The sequence below is a fragment of the Denticeps clupeoides genome, chromosome 7, assembly GCF_900700375.1.
Source record: "Denticeps clupeoides chromosome 7, fDenClu1.1, whole genome shotgun sequence".
NCBI lineage: Eukaryota > Metazoa > Chordata > Actinopteri > Clupeiformes > Denticipitidae > Denticeps > Denticeps clupeoides.
The window spans coordinates 15969936-15990491 of NC_041713.1; the positions used below are offsets into that span (position 1 = coordinate 15969936).

Genomic DNA, 20556 nt, shown 5'->3' on the forward strand with positions numbered 1-20556 from the left:
ATAACTGAAAACATGTTTTATATTCTAGTTTCTTTGCTCTGATTACTGCTTTGTACACTCTTGCCATTCTCTCGATGAGCTTCAAGAGGTCGTCACCTGAAATGGTTTTCCAACAGTCTTGAAGGAGTTCCCAGAGGAGTTTAGCACTTGTTGGCCCCTTTGCCTTCACTCTGCGGTCCAGCTCACCCCAAACCATCTCGACTGGGTTCAGGTCCGGTGACTGTGGAGGCCAGGTCTCCACTTTTTGTTAGGTACATAACTCCACATGTGTTCATTCATAGTTTAGATGCCTTCAGTGAGAATCTACCAACGTAAATGTTCATGAAAATAAAGAAAACACATTGAATGAGAAGGTGTGTCCAAACTTTTGGCCTGTACTGTACATTATTTAAACAATAATCTCATAATTCCAGAACTCAAATAAAACACTGTGTTGATTTGAATAGATTTTGTGTGTGTGTGTGAAATGAACGTGGACCTCGTCCTGTGCGAGATTATATGTGGAAAGCGAGTGCGAGAGCGGGAGAGACCGTCTACATTATTTGGCGCGAAAACGCCTGGTCGAGTCAGGCCAGGACCCGGCGGTCGAATGGCGGGGCCGGTAGGGGGCGCTCCTTCCCAAACCGGACCGCACATGGAACAATACCGCCCCCGGTCACGCCGCCGCCGCCGCTGCCGATTTCTGTCGGATGCCGCGTAACTTTCGCTTCGCGCCGTGAGGACTCCGGAGTGTCAGGAGTGGCGTGGAGGTGGGTGTACCGCCGAAGCGCGACCGTCCCCGGGGCGAATTAGCGTCTCTTCCGCGGGTTTGAAAAATAAAAGAAACTGTGCTAGGCGTGCTAGCAGGCTAGCGCTGTGTTGATTTTACGTAGTTTATGCTCCGAATCGAGAGTTAGCGAGCCGCCGGGTGATTCTGAACGTCACAGTCGTCACAAGACGTTGTTTTGGGCCTTTGAACAAATTGCCACTTTTACTGTGGCGCGGTGAACGACGCGTTTGTTATAACACGTAAGCGCGATTTTATGTGAATTCGTGGTATTTGGTTTTAAGCATCGAAAGGCCTCATTCGTCTTTCGTGCGTTCATTTAATCCCGTAGCTGCTCTAGCTACGGTTTATTTTGGCTATCCTGATGATGATTTATCGCGCTGTTTATCAGGTAAATACAATTTCGTGTTTTTTTTTTTTTTTTTTTTGGCGTTTCGTGTACTTCTGTAGGCGAGTCGAACTGGTCCACGTTGACTTTTACTTCTCACCGAGCAGGAAGTGAATCAGACGCACTTTTTTTTTTGTTCCTGCACAATTGCATCCATTTTGCTCACGTGGGCATTTGGCAGGTTTTTTAGAACGTCGTGGCAGCCAGCTGTTGTCCAACAAAGTTGTTTCTGCCTTTTAATGCGCCTGCATGGAACACCAAGACAAAAATTCATTCGTGGCAATGTCCACGTGATGGATCCGTAAGAACATGACCAGGAGTCACATTTAGCACTAATTAAGATTAAATTAAGTACCTTTGCTTATTATTAAATACTTGTCTTGAACCTTGTGTGAAGTTCTGGTTCGTGCTACTCATTTCAATGTTCTCTTAAAGGAACAAAATTACAATTGAAACCTGAGATTCCTTGACTCTGGTTCGCTTTTTGTATCAGATCTTCAGTGACTTTGCACTGTAAAAGCACACCCTCCCTCTTCCGGACCCGTAAAGATGCGAACACCACGCAAGGGGCAATGCGGTGGTAACCGTCGTCTCACGCGAGAATGCTGCTGCTCTGCCTTTCAGCTCTTGGCCACGAAACCCATCCCGAATGCACGTGCAAGCATGTCCATGCGGCATCAGGACCGAAGCTGCCGATGGCAGGGCATCCAGGAGGGCCTGAAGTTTATAAAGTGAGTACCAGTGCGGCGAAGGGAGATCGTCCGTGACGTCTTGTACAGGTTCATTGCTGGTTTTACGTAGTGAACCATGTCGCGTGGTGCCGTGTGTTGCTTCCATATTTCAGAGTCATGTAAATTACACCTGATGATCTATGCCTGATTTTTTTTTTCTAATTTTATTTATTTATTTTTCTTTCAAATTTGCACAGAAATTTCAGAGAACATATGGTCATGAAAATGTGCCGTAGAGTAATGTAAAAGTAGTCAAATTTTATTTTATTTTTTTTTGTAAAAGAAACCCGACCGCAATGAAAACGTTATCCCCAGGACTTCTTTCTGATCACTGATCTTTCCCCGTGTGACATGCTATCATGTCGCCTGCGTGTAAAATACATTGAATGACCCACAGTATTTTATTTCTCCTCTTATCATGCACTTTTTCATCTTTACCTCTATTCGCTCCTCAGCAATATCAGCTGTGTCAGTAAAATGGGGACTAATCGGTCATCAATAGTGCTGTATTTTTTTTTTTATTGTTCAGGAACTGCTGTTCAGACTTTATTTGTTTCTGACTGGTTTTTAGATCAACTTTACCATATCCAGGAACACAGGAACAGTATGAGGTTTGTCTCATTTGTGTCCCACGATACATAGTGTTAAAAGAGTGGCGTTACAGCAGCAGTATTTGTAATTGTGCCTTTCTTTATGTGGCTCCAGGTGTTCATTCGGGACCTTGTGAAGAATCTGTTTGGTGAAGGGAACGATGTCTTCAGTGAAGGGGAATGGACCAGAGCTGTAGAATTGTACACGGAAGCCTTAAATATAGCTGAGTATGCGGAGACTGAAGACATCATTATATCCAGTGGAATAAGGGAGAAGCTGTATGCTAATCGAGCTGCAGCGTACTTGAACATTGTGAGTGTTTTTTTTTTTTTTTTTTTTTTTTTTTTTAAGCAGTGCACAACTCTGCTGTTTATTGATTTCATGTGCTGCATTTGGACGTAAGTGTCTGCGTTGCAGGGATTTCATGATCAGGCACTGGGCGACTGTGAACAGGCTCTACAGCTGAATTCTGGGAATTACAGAGCCCTGTATCGGAAAGCCATGTCCTTAAAAGAGATGGGAAGACACAGCGAAGCCTATGAGGCTGTGGCCAAATGCTCTTTAGCAGTGCCTCAGGTTGGGAATACGTCCAGCTCTTTGATATGTTGATTTGCGTTCAGTTACTTGTTGTTATTTTGCTGTATAGATGTCACATGTTCTGTTTTTTTTTACTTCAGGATGCTAGAGTCATAGAGTTGACACATGAACTTGCACAAGTGCTGGGGCTTAAAATTCGCAAGGCCTACAGAAGCAGGGTACGGGTATACGTGTTGTACTTTGTTGTTAAAGTATAGTAACCTTTTCAGTTTATTTCCATCAGGTTGCCCATAGACATAACCTCTTTTGTTTTGTTTTTTTTAAACAGCCTGCCTTAAATGTTGTATGTGGGCCAAGTTTATCTGGTGCTGCCAGTGAAAAAGTGAGGTTCAACAAGTCCATTTTCAGATTCCCAGAACATGTTTCAAGCTGTTCAAATGAACATAAATGATTTTATTGCTTATAGTGTACTTTTTATTTCAAAGATTTTAGCTGGATCTGCATCTGTCAATGATATTGAAATTGGTAAGTGTGCTCACGACATAAGGTCTCTTTTCTGCAAAAACTATATGTGTGAGAGTTGGTTTTGTTTGTTTTTGGTGCAGAAGAGCCCCCACTTGCTACTGAGGTTTCAGGCTCAGTGCCAGTCCCCAGTATGCCCCCTGCCATTGAAACGATGGAACCTGAGCAAGCCCCCCCGAGTGCCATTTCCTCTGTCATCTCTGTTGATGAGATTCCCATGCCACCACACACCCTCGTCAATGGAGGCAGAGCCAACGAAACCTATTCAGTGCCAGAATCCCATGTGGAGTTTGATTCAGAAATCATTGGCGATGACCTGGATGAGCTTCTTGACAGTGCAAATCCCTCTGATTCAGTGGCGGTAAGCATTTCTACCAAAATAAGTCATTTGAACACGGCTTTAGTCTAACGTTTTGCTTGGGTGCAAACTCTTTCTTGAGCGCACTAGCACAAAACTTTGACCATAAAAAAAATTTAAAAAACAAACATAAAAGCCACGAAACGTGTGCAAAGCTGCTTGATGGTCATGTTGGCCGGCATCCTCCGCCACAATAATAAACGTACAGGAATATCTGGGCCACAGCCAATCAGAGGCGGGCTTGCCATTCACGATTGGTTTTGAAAACAACATGTCCCTTGAACCCTGGTGAGTTTGTGGAGTTAAGTGTCTTGCTCAGGGACACAATGGTAGTAAGTGGGATTTGATCCCGGGTCTTCTGGTTCATAGGCGAGTGTGTTACCCACTAGGCTACTACCATCCTTAGCAAAGGATGCTCAAGATTCATTCTGGAAAAACTTTCAGGAAAATTATAGTAGGCAGAAGAAGTACATCCAGCCAACATCCAGTCCACGCAACCGTGACAAACTGGACCTTGGCTTCACTATTAATATATATATATTAATACACTTTTCGGTAATGCAGCATCACCACATGTACATTGTACATTGCCTCAACGCATGTAGTGGGCTGCAGCAGCCAAAAACACACATTTTAGACAATTCCATGTTTTGCAACCGGTCCCATTTTATTTGTTGGATTCAGTGTTTTCCACATCGCGAGATGGTTGCTCTCCTAGGTTGTTTGTGTGTGGGTGTATCAATCTTATCTATGTGCTCAGTATGTATGGCTAATTAAAAATGACATGCATTCTTGTCTAGATACTTACATTCTCTGCTAAGATACGTGCAAGCCAAGTAAATGATAAAGAATGAAAGCACCCTTGTGAGCTTACTTTCTCATCTGTGTGTTTGCTTAGAAGTTGAAATGTGTATAAAAATGATCAATTCGTTATTTAATTATACACCCTTAAATTCCTGCTCAAATTTTGCATACATAGATAGTACTCACATAAACATATCATACTTATCCTATTCTGTTCTCACACACAAATGTTTGATCCTAAAGAAAAAACTACTTAATTCTGTGTGCTCAGGCCTTATGTTGGTTCAGTGTTCAGCTGGTTTTGTCCGAGTATATTAGCTTTGCACTCTGTGGGTGTTCATATTTTGACTGCTCTTTGACTCCTGTTTTAGGCTATTCCCATAGCAGAGGGCCCTATTCCTTTACCCACCAGTATGTCCGCCACGGTCTTGTCCGCCCCCCTCCTCATGCCATCGCACATCAGCCACCCATTCATGAACGTGTTGCCGCCATGCACAGTGAATCTGCCAGCACCATACCATAAAACCTCCAGCTACTCTATCGGATTGGACACGTTTCCATCTCCGCTGGATTCCTTGGACAGTTTGTCCCTCTCTGATGGTAAACAAGGTACGTACAAACTAAGTTAGAAAATTAGTAGTAACAGATTACAAACAAATTGTAAACAGATAAAGGACATTTATAATATTCTGTAAGTTAGTGTAGTTTGGGGTCTTTCGCTAGTGGCGCTTGAGACCCAAAATCATTCAATATCAGCAAAGGTATGATTCTCTCTTACCATGCAATATCCTGCAGTGTTTATTTGCATATGTTTCATTATCTCATTAGAAACCTTGGTTACACCAAAAGAAAAATGTGGTTGAGCAAAATAGTATGTGCCTGAAAATGGAACACATGTATTAATGTATTCAATCACAACACCTAAGTCCTAAAATGACTTTAGAACACAGAAAAATGCAAACTTCTGGGTGTGAACCTCGTGCATGTGGCTTGATGTGTCACTCTGTAGACTTGCAGTCAAAATACACGACAAGGGAAGTTTTGTATGGAACCAACCAGTTCCACTCAAAATATGTCATGTCCAGCTAGTACAGTAGAGTTTCAAAACATTCGATTTTTTATAATATATATATATATACACACACACACACACACACACACATATATACATTGCCTTTATCAGTTCTATTGCATAACAGCCCTGGAAAAAAGCAAGTAGAGTTGAGTCAGTATCATGCAGTGGAAAAGGGGAAAAAGCCAACATGCAAGGTCTTAAGTGTCTTTTTTTTTTTATTTATTTTTTTTTATAGAAGAATCTAAAGTGACATCCCATCCCTTTTTCACTTATACAAAGCCTGCTGAGAAACCAGACTTCAACTGCTCAACGTCTCCATTTGTACCAGTAAGAAATACCTCTTTTAAGTGAGGACACAAGCATCGGTTATGGTTTGTCGTTTTAGTTTCTTTGATTCATTGACTGCTAACTGTTGTTTAAGATGAGCAGCAGTGAAAAAGCCTTGTTGCCACCAATTGGGATGTCCCTTAACATATCTGAGGGGAGCTTTTCACGAGTGGATCTATCCAACAACCCGCTTTCGGACACTCACGAGTTTAAGCAGGCGTGTGCCGTATGCTATGTTAAAACCGGTAAGATCATTTTTGATTTTTTGTTACTCCGATTGGCAAAACAGTGAATGTTCTGGCCTCTGTTCTGAGTTCCTGACGTATTCCTCTTTCTGCAGGACCTGGGGTGCTAGATTACACCCACTACACAGATGACCATAAATGCAGACAAGACCTATTACTGGGGAGAATCAGATATTCTGGAGACAACACTTGGAAGCTAATTCGTCCAAGATCAACAAAGAACCAGTATGTGGGTCCTTATTACATATGCAAAGGTAAACCTGTTCTGTGTATTATTATATATCTGTTTGTTTTTGTATTGTTAGTGTTCTTAAAATATTTTCCCTGGCTGTTAGATGTTGCCATGGGAGAAGAATGCAGATACCCTGGTCACTGCACATTTGCATACTGCCAAGAGGAGATCGATGTCTGGACTTTGGAAAGGAAAGGTTTCCTCTGCAGAGAGCTGCTGTGTGATCCGTATGGCTCGAGAAAGAAGATGCACCTCACAGTTTCTGCCATCCTACAGGAGCATCATGGGACATTTATGTTTTTGTGTGAGGTAGGACATATATTTTAAAATGATGTCTAGCTTTTTTTTTTTTTTTTTTAAGGCTCAGGTGTAGAAGTAATTTGTAAGCAAAGCACCCCTGCCCCGTATGGTGGGCGGGATCCATCCTTCACTTTGTACAGCAGGAGGACGCATTTGACTTGTAAATGGCGTTGATGGCGCTGCTCTGGGGAACATTGACCCGGTCTCGTCTTGTATCTCGCAGGTGTGTTTTGATCATAAGCCCCGGATCATCAGCAAAACAAACAAGGATAACCCAAGCCTCTGCTCTCATCCTGTGACAAAGCATAGTTTTGAAGACAAAAAGTAAGAGCCCCTCAGACTACACTTTCAGTGAAGGGAAGTGAAGCTCCTTCCGTTCTGGCCTTTTTAATGAGGGGGGTCTTAATGTCCTACAGATGCATGGTTCACATTCTGAAGGAGAGCACGGTGAGGTTCTCCAAAATCAGGCCTTACAATTCCCAGCACCAGATGGACTTGTGTCGGCACGAGGTGCGATATGGGTGCCAGCGGGAGGATTTCTGCTTTTACGCCCACAGTCTCATTGAGCTGAAGGTGTGGATGCTCCAGTCTGAGCAAGGTCAGCCCACGCACAACATAAATGTTGATTAAGTGACTCCAGATACTTAAAAGCTGTATCTATAGTGATCAAACTTCAGTGTGATTCCGAGGTTATATTGACAGTATTGTGGATTCTACATAGTAGTGCATCTTACTAATTAGCCTAATTTAATAATAAAAAAATATACATTGACTAATTTTTTTTTTTTTGTTCAGAATCATAATTTCAGCATCCTAGGGGGAGTGCACAGGTTATGAACAAATACTGTAAAGTAATACATTATATAATGTTTTTTTCTTTAAAGGTATTTCACATGAGAGCATTGTCCAGGAGGCACAAAAATATTGGAATGTGCAGGCCAGTTCACAGGGCATTCAGGTAAATAGAAACCGAAATGTTCTTTTGCTGTATGACGTGAAAATGAGCGTATGGGGATGGTACCTTGCTCAAAGGGACCTCAGTGGCAGTTCAGGATTTAAACCGGCAACCTTCTGATTATTGGTCCACTTTACGTACCCGCTAGGCCACCACTGCACCATTATGTTAGCATATTGACCAGAGCCTTGGGGTGGTAAACATCCTGACCAATCTGATTTTGATACCATGTCCTCTCTGTTGCTAAATTCAGGAGCTCCCTGTGGCTTTTAAGAAATTCGGGCCCCAAAACCTGAAGTTGCAGTTTGTGTGTGGGCAGTGCTGGAGAAATGGCCAAGTCAGTGAGCCTGACAAGAACAGGAAGTACTGCAGTGCAAAGGCCAGGCATCCGTAAGTCCAGGCAGTTTTCCAAGACACCTCACACTCAGGTTTGGGTATCTGATCAGTATTATTTACTAAGCTAATTGCATTTTCACTGAGACACACAGTGTGACAACAGTGTGTTGTAACAGGCTGTTTGTGAGTCACATTGTCTGTTTCAGAAATGCAAGTTTTTCCTGCAACTGAGATGCTTTATGGGGAAATGATCAATATTGTGAAACAGAATCTGCTATTTGAACATGTAATTTGAGAAGGATGTTACGGCAGAACACTGATCCATCCCTTTATTTTCGTCTCATATCTAGATGGGCCAAAGACAGGAGAGTGGTCTTGGTGCAAGAAGTTGCCCGCAAGAAGTGGACTACTGTGCGGCCTCTGCCCACAAAGAAACCTGTACCTTCGCAGTTTGAGGTAAAGATGCTGTCTTATTTCGTCCATCTCACTCGAGCTTTCTTTGTGCTGATTTTATTAATATATTTTATTAAAACAATATAAATGTATTATTAATGTATTTTCTTGTAGATATTTTGCTCATACAAAAGGAAAATTCTGAATAATAGATATAGGTAGATATACAGTACAGGCCGAAAGTTTGGACACCTTTTCACACCTTTTCATTCAATGTGTTTTCTTTATTTTCATAACTCCACGTGTTCATTCATAGTTTTGATGCCTTCAGTGAGAATCTACCAACGTAAATGGTCATGAAAATAAAAATAGAATGACAAGATGTACAAAAGTTTGCCCTGTACTGTATATGGTGTAGGTGCAGAATCATGTAGAGGGAAGTGTATATATAATGGCTTCAATTTAGTGTGGCCGGGGAATATCAGTAACAACCTATTAGTAATCAGATTGGCTCAGACAGAATGATATGTCTGTCATACATGTGACAACTATCATTCTGACCGACAGATTTGCAATCACGTGTTGACCGGCAAGAAATGCCAGTATGTTGGGAACTGCACCTTTGCCCACGGCATCGAGGAAAAGGACCTGTGGACGTATATGAAAGACAACAACAGTGAGTAACATAATCCCAGTGCTCCTCTGACGTTTCGTCCTCTTGCTGCAAATAAGTCATGGAAGCCAAAACGCAGAAAGAGCAACCAAATTCTCCGTTTTCTCTTAATCAAGTTGCGGATATGGAGCAGCTCTATGAGCTATGGCTGCAGTCCCAGAAGCCAGGCTACAATGAGGACAGCTCCAGCAGCTCCGTCAGGGAGAATGGCAAGCAGATCCACATGCCTACTGACTATGCTGAGGAAGTGGTACGTCTCTGCTGTAGAAAAATACACATTACTTAATATCGGTTAATTACCCTGCGTTTTCATTGAAATTCTAGGCCGGCAATCACTGTTGGCTGTGTGGCAAGAACTGTAACAGTGAAAAGCAGTGGCAGCAGCACATCACTTCGGACAAACACAAGGAAAGAGTCTTCAACTCCGAGGACGACCAGAACTGCTGGCAGTATCGCTTCCCTACCGGCACCTTCAAAGTCTGCGAGAGGTAAAATCACCTTGGATCGGAGACGCCTCGCCCGTTTGCACTGTGTACCACTGTGTTCAACTGTTCAAATAAACTTGCCTGTCGCAGGTTCCTCAAAGGTACCTGCACTGAGGAAGAGCACTGTAAACTGGCCCATGGGGAGGAGGAGCTGACCGAGTGGAAGGATCGCCGGGAATTCCTTTTGATGAAGCTCGCCAAAGCCCGGAAAGATCACCTCATATCTCCGAACGACAATGACTTTGGCAAATATAGTTTTCTGCTTAAAGACATTTAAAGGATTTTTAGTTTTAAATAAGTTAATCATTGAGCAAAATGTCAGACTTTCTTTGAAAATGGATGAGGGAGATTAATAACCATTGTCAACCCGGTTGGGCAATAATGTGCTCTGAGTTGGGGAACTGGAAATTGGTTCTAGCTCAGTTTGCATGGAGAGTCAGAACGGAGCTGGCCTTGTGTACTCGGCGGTCTTGGCCTAGTTGCTGTTACAGATGATTGTGCACCATTGTGTTTTATGTTGCAGTCATTTCTCTGGTAAACATGGATTTTATTATGAGGATCAATGAAACAAGGTCACAGCCAACAAAAAGACCAAAGGGAAGCCGCTGTCTTGGTCGGAGGAACCAGTTTGGATTTGATATGACAATGTTGTTGTTGTTTAATAAAATCTTTTGTTATTCTCCATGTTTAGGTTGACTTGTTCAGTGTATTTTTTTATAGTTTTCATAAAATCTACCTTTTGGATTTATTTTTTTTTTCTTTTTCAAAAAGCAGTCAAAACTGTATTTTGTTTTTCACTTTTGTTTTCAGTGTTGTATTGTCAAAAGCTGTTTTTATGTTAATTCCCTGTTTTTAAAAGGGAATTTGGGGTATGGACAGTGTTGTAGGTGCCAACCACCCCTCTCCCACCACCACTTGTCTACTGTTGTCTTTTTATGGAGGGGGGGGGGGGAACTATATTCTTTCTTCATTCTGTGCAATCTGACTGGCCATTTAACTACTAAATCACAATCAGTATTCATCCACTTATCTGTCTGAGGTAATGAGTATTCTGAATGTATATTCTGTTAAGGGACCATACCAAGCTGAACTGTTTAGACTTGAGAGTTTCTGGCTGTGTTTATGCCAAACAGGATAGGTCTGTGACCCTTTTTGTAACTAAAGATTTTACAATTAATCAGTCTTACACCAATTAAAGATTTTCTTTTGTTGCTTTATTTTAAACCCCTAGGAAGTCCTGTTTTAATTCATTATTTTGGAATCGGCTATATTGTTCAATTTTCCTTAAATAAAAAAATATTTCCCCCCTGAAACTGTCTTTAATGTTTTGTTCGATCCTGTTATTGTGCAGTCATCCAAATCATTTAAGAGCTCGCTCACTCATTTACCATCCATAACTGCAGAATCTCGATCAGAGAGGAGGCGTCCGGAGCCCATCCTAGGCCGTTAGGAGCTGGGCGGGGACTCAACCAGGGCGGGGCACCAGCCCATCACAGTCATTTAAAATCTTTGGTCTAGTAAATCATCTGCCTTCCTGTCAAACCTGTCTGATGTTTGGCTAGTTGAGCACTTGCCAGTGTGTAGCGATGGCCTTTAGAACTGCTTTTTTAAAAGCAGCACTTTACCACCCAGTTTTCGAGCTGAAGCAGGCTTTTCATATTGTTACTTCCTGAACAGATATGAAAAAGGCTAAATCATTATTTGGCAGTTTGTTCAATTTTCTGTACGCCACGGAAACCACATTGACAAAGGCTAAAAAAAAAAATGTTTTTTTGAAGGAGATCTTATATTTGAAATAATATATTACTTAATTAAAACAAAATGTATATATTTCATGAAAGTGGCCCAAAAAGGGCCTTACATTTGGCTTCCTTAAAACTGCAGATACCCTATTAATGGTGACTATGGTCACATACATTTTATACAGTGGGATAGAATGTACTTTTTGATCTTTCACAATGTGTGTTTGGTGTAAAGAAACTGAGCAACACCGCAATGTGTTTTGTGTTTAATGTGTAAGAGTTCAAACACATCAGTGACAATAGCAGGAGGTATTTCTCAAACAGGTTCTTCATCATTCCTAACATACGAACATCATATGAATCTCCTGAACACGGTTCATCACAATTCCTCATGATCGAATGACAGAAGTTGAGTATGTGCACTCTAAGATCATCAGCGTTAATAAATAATTCCCAAAAATGGCCTGAATGGTGAAAAATAACATTTTTCCTCATGACTTCTATAGACAAAAGTCTGCATAATAGAAAAATAGACTATTTTTTCCCGTGTTTTTTCTTCTTTACACTTCCAAATAGCAAACTACCAACAGCACACACACACATACACAAAAAAAAACATAGGAACTGATTTGATCAAAGCAATGTACTATTTTATATAGCTCTGGCATGTAACAGTCATATTTATTCTACAGGCTTTCTAGGACACGTTCACATGCTCAGCCACAGTGGTCGCCTTCAGGGAGCCTACAGGTCAAACCTAACATCCCCTCATCAGCACCTCTGTTACGTGGCTTCATAGCAAAGTCTTGCATTCTGTGAAAAAGAAGTAAACATTTTTCAAGCAGAATTCTTCTAATTGTGGTCCTCTTGGGCCATGGATTTTTACACCATTTCCAGCCATTTCAAAAGTGCTTTTTTTTTTTTTTTTTTAAATTAGCAACCTAATGTAACAAATCCATTTTGAAGACCGGATTGGAAGAACCCTTCTTAAAGCACATTCATTTCAACACCCTCTCATAAGATCCATTAAAGGGCAGTCAAGCAGAAAAAGACTTCCTATGGAAGTAGGAATGACGTAGGCCGAACTTCGTGCTTCTGAAAACAATGCACAAACACCACAGCATGCTATGCTCACGTTGAAGTAATTGAAGAATAATCATCACCTGTGCACATAAAATAATGTAGACAGAATATAAATTACAACAAATTACAAGCAAGCAATTGCTGTTAAGTGGCACAACCATATGGCTCAACAAAAAAAAACTCCATGAATCCAGAGCCAGCTCTGGCAATTACAACACAGATTTTTTCTACACTCCACCATAAGGACACCAAATTCACTTTGAGACCAGGCTGGTATACTGCAAAAAATATCTTCAGCCAAACACCAAATACTTTCAATAAAAAGGCACACAGTTTCTAATCTGAACCTTTGGGTTAATTTACTTAGAGGTACAGCACCCTTGCTTCACAATGAATTGCAGACCTTTCTTTAGGGACAAGTTTAATAATTTTAACATTATTAATGACTAAGCTTGCAAACGCACAAGGAACTCATATTAAACGACATCTTACATTATGGTCTCAGTATAACAGTGGTGAAGTATAACAGAAGGCTCAGCTCGCTTATTAGCGTAGTTACGACTTGATTGTTGCAGGACGGATGCATGCACTTGTTGCGATTCATGATCAAGACCTGTGATAATTTGGCCACTGATGCAGCTAGGTGTGACTCTCTGTTGGTGTCAGCTTGGTCTTGTGCTCAGCCCTAGGCCCCCTGGCAGAGTACTGGACCAAAAGAAATGGCTCCTTGGTTTCCCCCTCACCCACAATGCTCTCCTCGTCTTCAGACTGGCCGATGCGTTGCAGGCGCAGGTAGCACCAGCACCCAAAAATCAGGGCACCAAGGGCCGCGATGGCAATGAAGATGACAATTACCGTCACCACCCCAGTCGTGGGGCTATGATCCGTTATGGACATTCCGCTCTCTGCCGGCAGAAAAGTGTCAGTATTACAGGAAAAAAAAAGGATTAAATGGAGAGCGTGACGTGGATGTTTAAGATCTGACCAGTTCTGCTCTGGTCCACTGTTCTACCTGCAGAACAAATAAGAGAGAGTTCATTAAAAATGTATTTTTAAACGTCATTAACTTGTTAAACGTTAATATGACTGGGCAATCCACTGATATTGTATTATTATGGCAACAGGACAATTCAATTTACCATAAGCATTGAATCCAGGAACGTACTTTACCATTAAGACTTTTAGATGGAAGAGGCAACAAATTGCAAAGATTTTGACACCGGTTTCCTTTAGTCTTTATTCAAGGGCTGATGCGGCACCAGGAGCATTATACCACAGTTAATACCTGTCAATATTTCATTCGAGAGTTATCGGATGCAACATGCCAGACCAGAAGTGACTCTGTACCCTCAGAACATGCTTTATTTGTTTCATGGGACAGTTGTGCTGATCAGCTGATCGTGTCTCACTGGGATTTTCCAACGCAGATACGCATTATGAACTGATACCTGCTGACTTCAGTCCTGAAGCATCCTGCGCTCCGTATTCTCTCGCCGCATTTCACATTTCCAGTCTGTTGAGCATAAAAGCAACACGGTTTGTGGTTTAAAACCCCTCGGCGTGTGGAAAGTGCGAAGAAATGACTGGGCGCCAGAACAGCGGTTTCCAGCGAGCGAGCCAAATATTTTTAAAAAGCGAGAAAACACTTCTACCAAACACAAGCTGCGTTTTCATGACAGAAATCGGAAACATGAGAACATGCGACGCGCGGTGATAACCGATTCGCTGCAGCAAACGTGAGATAAAATTCTAATTTCTCTCACCATTTTAGCGGAGGGGGACAGGCTGGGCGCTCCGGGGACCTAGACCGCCGGCCGTAAATCTGTGCAAAAAACGGCAGACTGTCCGTTTTGTCCGCGAACAGAACCATCGCCCGGCCTCCTCCCCGAGCCCGTGTGCGGCTGGCGGTACACGGAGGATTCTTCCTCCGCTCCGGCCACGACAAGAGGCCCGACGCCGTGCAGGAAACGGGCTCTGTTGCCAGATCAAGGGAAAGAAAATCACGCACACATCTCCGCCCAACGAACGCCCGAAACGGGTACTTGATGTAAGCGGATATGGCAACACAACACAAACGTTCGCGGCCGGTTTTGTCCAATCAAATGAGCGTCTTTGCACCGTCACTTGTTCTAGCAAAGTTCTGCAGCGATTGAATATTTTTAGAGGCCGTGTTGACTAGAATACAGAATATTTCTAGGTTACAGTATGTCCAGTTTAATAAAACGACCATACATTGGTAAAGGTCGGATATGTATAGGCATCTAAGAAAAAGAATAAATATATTCGTCATATATTCGTACCAATATATTGAATTAAATAAAGATGTCAGTTGTTTCATTTGAGTTTGTAAAAAATATTGAGTATGACGAAAACAATTGAAAGAGTATTACGCAGTTTCGTGCACCACGTGACTCGACCCGGAAAACATAGGAAGTTGTTCATAAAATAGAAACTACGCCGTGATGCTCGACGACTGGTGTCTGCTGTGAAGCCCACTGTACGTATTTAGTACGTAGTAGTTGTAACATTTAAGCTAATTTCATGTAAAACCAGAACTTTGCAACGCTTGTGTATACCTGGTTTATGAGTCAATGCTCTGAAAACGCGCATCTGTATACTTGTATTCTGATTCGTTGAAAAGTGGTGAAAAGTTTCTTTTTACTAAGTCTAAATGAAAATGGTCGTTACATTAGAAACTAGAACGTGTCGAGGCATTAATTGAAAAGATGAAGTACGGATACTCAGCAAATCCTTTTCTAATTCGCGGAACGAAACTTAGACAAGTGCATTTCTTAAAATGACATATTCAGTGCCTTGAGACAGATGTCGGTGTAGGAGTGGCATGTCCGCCTAGAGTGCTACCAGGGCCAAAATTAAATAGACAAAAAAAAATCATGAAACGTTCCACGAATTATTTAAAATGAAAGGTGAAGTGATTGTCAAACACTGCAGCACAACACATGGTGACACAACGAAATGTGTCCTCTGCTTACCCATGACACTAGAGGTGTGAACCTTGTCTGGTCTCACGATTCGATTCGATTACGATTATCAGTGCCTCGATATTGATGCATCACAATGCATGCCATACATTTTCTACACAGTTAAGGTCTTTGCAACCATGAGCAGAAAATCTCTCCGTTTAGTCCTCACTCACCTTGTAATAGTCTCGTATGTACTGGTCGTTCTCCTTTAAATGCACACCTTTCTCTGCATTTCTCTGATTCGTGTGTAGTGGAGGATACCCATTACAACCTGAAGCCACAAAAGCACCTGGTCCAGACGTCCGTGGCGTCAGGTGAGTGCGGACTGAACACAGACCGCTTTTCTGCGCATTGTAGAAAATCTAAAGCCGCTTTTCATGGCTCAGTGCGAAAAGTCAGCGTGTTTTTCTAGACTCCTGGTAAGACGTTCCAGCTTGGTGTGTGTGTGTTTCCAAGTGGCAGAAAGAAAACTCGCCTGTGGCAGAAGTGGCAGAAAGAAAACTCGCCTCACCGTGTGCCTCACCGTGCAGCGTGAAACTCGTACCCGGAGCCACGCTGTACTCAGGCCGCCACAGTCACTACCGGCACTACTTTTTAACAAGAAAATCACCATTATAATATAATCGATTATGTTCTGCAATATCGTCCACGTCTGCACCACGATGCATTGATTATAGGGTTAAATTCAACACCCCTACATGACAGGCGCCTTTGCTCAGTGGCACCTCAGGAGCAGCTTGGTGAATCGGGATTTGAACCGGCAACCTCCCGATTGCGGGTCAGCTTCCTAACCCGCTAGGCCACCACTTCAATATGCCCACTGTGTCATATTGAAATGTTTGTACATGAATCATGAATTACTTCCATCTGTCAAAGTTTCTCATGAAAGAAAGTGGGCGGGACTAAAGGCCTGTATCCTTTACAGACATGGCGCTACCTGCCGAAATAAGCGCCCCGACACACACACTACCGGGCCACACACACTACCGGGCCAATCTGGCGGTACCTCTCCATTACAGCTACTAGACATAGCAGGATGTTCTTCCAGGTCGCAGTTGGAAGTGAAAGTTGACAAAGGGGCTTGGCTTTGATGCATTTGTTGGACAAGGGCAGAGAAGACAAAGTTATTTCAAGTTCGATCTTAAATTTATGAGGTGCAAGTCTGAGCCAATTTATTATGGTTCAAATGTGGCTGAATTGTTAATAACGTTTCTCTGTGAAATGGTCGTACACGGTCTGTAAGTACATTCGGTGCATCTGCAGATAAACCAATGAGGCTATTTCTTCGTTAACAATTCAATTTCAATTTTTCAAACATAGGCATCTTCCATGAACATGGCAAGCGCTCCTCCCCTGGAATCTGACGCATTTCTGGGTCAGCCACCACCAACGTATGAGGAGAGTACCAGGAATCCTGTATGGCCCCAGTATGGGCATTTTCCTGGCTGCCCGCCCCCTACTCAGGGCAAGACTACCGAACATGTGTATCCGGTGCAAGGATATGCCCCTGCTTATTCAACACAACCTCCAAATCCGGTTAACAATGCAAATGCCATAGGTAATCTTTCTGTTTTACTTCAGCCAGAGCTAAGAACTGTTCATAGAAAACATATAGAAGAGCAGTATAAACATTTACATTTACGGCATTTAGCAGACGCCCTTATCCAGAGCGACTTACAACGTGCTTTCAAGTTAAACCACTGCTGAAGATCAATTAACAACGTGTTTTATATACATGTAATATACACTACTGTTTAAAAGTTTTGGGTCATTTAGAAATTTTCAAATTTTTGATGCTTAAGTCAGCAATAAAACCAGAGGGGTCAAAACTCCATGTAGTTCATGTTGTAAATAGCTGTGGATGGTGGAACTTTTTCAGCACAATTTGTCTGGAGTCCAATGCATGTTGTCAGTCACTTTAAAAGCTTCATTCATAATTATAAAACCATTTTCTAAGATCTCAGTATAGCTGAAAACAGTTGCACCAGAGCGATAAAACTGGCCAAACTCACACTAGAACAGTGTCTAGTGCATTGCAGATGTGGGTTCAACTACATCATTATTTCAATTATTCTTGATTATTATTTTTGTAAAACAAAGACATATAATTATAATTGACCCTAAGGCTTTTGCTGAAATAATTCTGAAGTTGGTTAAAAGGCGGCTCTTTTGTTTTTGCTTCATAGTGTCAATTCAGACTATATACATGCAACCTGCTGTTGCATTTGGGACGACCCCAGTTCATGTTCATTGCAATGTGTGTGCCAAAACCATCCTTACACGTCTGCAATACAGTAGTGGCACCCTGACGTGGCTCACTTGTGTTGGCTTGGCTTTCTGTGGGTAAGATAAAGACCCATTCTCAAAACAAAAATGTATTGCAATTACAATTTGTATGAAGTGGGACATTGAAGTATTCATCCGTTTTGTCTTGTTTCAGTTGCATCTATGGATGTTGCCTCACGCCATTCTGTTTAAATCCTTTGAAGGATGTGAGACACGTGTGTCCCAGCTGCAACAGCATTTTGGGAACCTACAGGCGGATTTGATCCTACCATAGTTCAGAAGGCTTGATCTTACGATCACTGTTTAAACTGAAGATATGCCGTGTACGTGCCTCATAAATGTATTCATGTTAAAAAAAATTGTGAAGTTGCCTAATTCTCTTGTTAAACATAATGTGGTGCCAGTGTCTTTCGTTCTGCGATCCCTCTATGTAAAACAAACAAACAAACAAACAAATAAATAAATCCATCCAAAATTGGTCACGAGTATTCTGAATATTCTTGGGAGGAAAAATGCCCATTAGCTTCCGAATATTCTGTTCATGTCAGAATTAACATCCATTAGACATGTGTTTTGTGTTTACAGGTTAAAATATATATTTAAACCTGACCTTCCACTTCATATATAGTTATACCACAGAGAATAGTTGTATTTTGTTAGAAAATCTTGTTAAATGGTCCTTTAAATAAAGTTCATGCTTTTTTCATTGAATGTACTAAATATCCACACACTTATAGATTTCATAATATTTAATCCACTGAAATGTGTCCAAACACAACAGACATGCAAACAGAACATACAGATAAATATATACCATAAAGTTCAAGGCAAATTTTGTTGGAGGTCCTCAACTTCATATTTCCACATTTTCCGGTGAATCTGGGCGTTATCGGAGAGGTCGGCCATCTTCACCGCATGAAGCACCGGTTCCGGACTGTGAGTCTGGACCAGCCCCATCACCATCACATACTTGCCTGGAGAAAATCCCAGTTGACATATTTACATGACATTCAGCTGGCGTTCACAGCCAGGGTACCCTACTCCAGCACACCAGGGACACCGTGGTAGTGGGTGGGGTTCCATCCTGTTACTTGGCAGCACAGAGTACACCACATCAGTATTCCGTGGTGGTTCCCTCCAAACATTTGTCCACATGTTGGTTATTGGGAACATGTTTATATGATTATTTATATATGTGTGTGGGTTTGTATTAAAGTACCTAAAACAAACAGTCACTTGAAACCCCAGGGCAGTAGGAAGCGCCCCCTTAACTAGAAGGTTGTGAATCCCCATCCACCAAGGTACCACTGAGCAAAGCCCCGTCCCCACACACTGCTCCCCGGGCGCCTGTCATGGCTGCCCACTGCTCACCAAGGGTGATGGTTAAAAGCAGAGGACACGTTTCGTTGTGTCACCGTGTGCTGTGCTGCAGTGTTTCACTATGACAATCACTTTCACTTCACTATAGGCTACTTATATATTACCCTGCTTTTTAAATAGTATGTATAATTACTTTTGAAGACAAATGTGCAAAGAAATTTAAACGAATATTATTAGGGAGACCGCGATACTTTTGGTAGCCACTAATCTCGAGAATTACAGTATATGAAAGCGGTTTTTACACTCGTAAATGCGACTAAATAAATCAGATTTTTTCCCAAACCCGCGAACCACTGACCTTCGGCGAGGCACGGATTTCCTTTTGGAATGCGGTTAACGCCCACGACCATGAAGTGCCCCGTCTCATCGAGCAGGGTCGCGGAATTGTGATCTGGCTGAACTTCCACAATCGTGCCCTGCATCCACACTACCGACACCGCCAGGGGGGTCCCTCTGCCCGGGCCGAGGCGCTTTATCCGGCATTCCGCTTTGCCGTGCGGCCCGGTGGAACTGTTGCCGTCACGCAGCTGACTGGATAGAACCTTTACTGGCGGACTCCTCGTTTTGCCGGGAACATCCATTTTGGTGTTCGCATTTTAGGATTTCGAATCGTGCTGTTAACTCAGGTGACAACTTCCGCTTCCGGTGAGTGTATCGCAGCTGAGTGCTCTATTTCAAAATAAAAGACCCTCTCACGACTAAACATAGTGAACCAAATTCATTATGTATGCATGCTCGGTGTGTTTTAATTACTGTTAAACACAACAAATACTTTAGAAATATATGTAGCAACGACCTGGATTGTTATCAGTTGGCCAGAAGCGAACAGAATCATTATCTATTTAATGATTCACGTTGCCTGGCAACAGCCCACATTATCTTTTCATCTCATCTGATAAGGGTCATGGCACAGGATAAAAAGAATGAACAACAATTGTTTATGTGACAACACTGCTTGGAAATGAGGGTTTACATTTATATACACCATTATATAAATATAAACCATATACACACATACTAGAGATTTTAGATGAAACCGTTTTAACAACTGTTAATCATGTATTGGCCACGTTTATATCTGGTTATATCAGGTGTAAAGATTAAACGATACACAAACAGTTCAGTAATTTGTGTGCTGGTATTTCCAGAGACATGTCAAATTGCCAATAAATTACTGCTGTAATTTTAGTTCTTAAAAAAAAAAAACAGGTCTAACAGGTCAGACTAGGTAATTCCCACATGCACGTAGTATCCTTCTCGAGCATTACGTCGGAACTTTCCAACAGGTGACGCTCAGGCGGCCGGTGGTGGCGCCACCAACTGGGCTAGAGCGGTAACGTCCGCCACGACCTGAACTCCAGAC

General features: G+C 42.1%; 3 protein-coding genes and 1 long non-coding RNA gene across 7 annotated transcripts; 2 read left to right on the top strand and 2 right to left on the bottom strand.

The window, feature by feature from the left end:
• The first annotated feature begins 630 nt into the window (after window positions 1–630).
• LOC114793949 (zinc finger CCCH domain-containing protein 7A-like) lies at window positions 631–11031 on the top strand. Of its 2 annotated transcripts, none has more exons than XM_028986140.1 (23): window positions 631–749; window positions 1779–1885; window positions 2457–2496; window positions 2591–2788; window positions 2894–3052; window positions 3154–3231; window positions 3342–3395; window positions 3499–3538; window positions 3619–3896; window positions 5069–5306; window positions 6008–6099; window positions 6194–6344; window positions 6440–6598; window positions 6680–6885; window positions 7100–7200; window positions 7293–7474; window positions 7761–7834; window positions 8085–8221; window positions 8518–8623; window positions 9128–9236; window positions 9350–9483; window positions 9558–9721; window positions 9809–11031. In XM_028986140.1, the coding sequence occupies exons 2-23, from the start codon at window positions 1818–1820 to the stop codon at window positions 9993–9995; spliced, it is 2955 nt and encodes a 984-aa protein (XP_028841973.1). In that variant the 5' UTR covers window positions 631–749; window positions 1779–1817; the 3' UTR covers window positions 9996–11031. The 2 variants fall into 2 exon arrangements, with proteins under 2 accessions (XP_028841973.1, XP_028841974.1); XM_028986141.1 differs by having other exon boundaries at window positions 6011–6099.
• A 1054-nt stretch (window positions 11032–12085) lies between these two features.
• Window positions 12086–14559, bottom strand: LOC114794467 (stannin-like). Its single transcript, XM_028987032.1, has 3 exons — window positions 14307–14559; window positions 13992–14056; window positions 12086–13555 (listed from the first exon to the last, which is right to left on the bottom strand). The coding sequence occupies exon 3, from the start codon at window positions 13438–13440 to the stop codon at window positions 13183–13185; it is 258 nt and encodes an 85-aa protein (XP_028842865.1). The 5' UTR covers window positions 13441–13555; window positions 13992–14056; window positions 14307–14559; the 3' UTR covers window positions 12086–13182.
• Window positions 14560–14961: 402 nt separating this feature from the next.
• Window positions 14962–18291, top strand: LOC114794526 (uncharacterized). Of its 3 annotated transcripts, none has more exons than XR_003750358.1 (4): window positions 14962–15040; window positions 16848–17085; window positions 17714–17870; window positions 17968–18291. It is a non-coding gene; the product is annotated as an uncharacterized LOC114794526 (long non-coding RNA). The 3 variants fall into 3 exon arrangements; XR_003750359.1 differs by having other exon boundaries at window positions 14979–15051; XR_003750357.1 differs by lacking the exon at window positions 14962–15040 and adding an exon at window positions 15601–15841.
• Window positions 18292–18547: 256 nt separating this feature from the next.
• On the bottom strand, window positions 18548–19837 carry LOC114794739 (recQ-mediated genome instability protein 2-like). The gene is made up of 2 exons (XM_028987497.1): window positions 19492–19837; window positions 18548–18787 (listed from the first exon to the last, which is right to left on the bottom strand). The coding sequence occupies exons 1-2, from the start codon at window positions 19772–19774 to the stop codon at window positions 18636–18638; spliced, it is 435 nt and encodes a 144-aa protein (XP_028843330.1). The 5' UTR covers window positions 19775–19837; the 3' UTR covers window positions 18548–18635.
• Window positions 19838–20556: the final 719 nt, after the last annotated feature.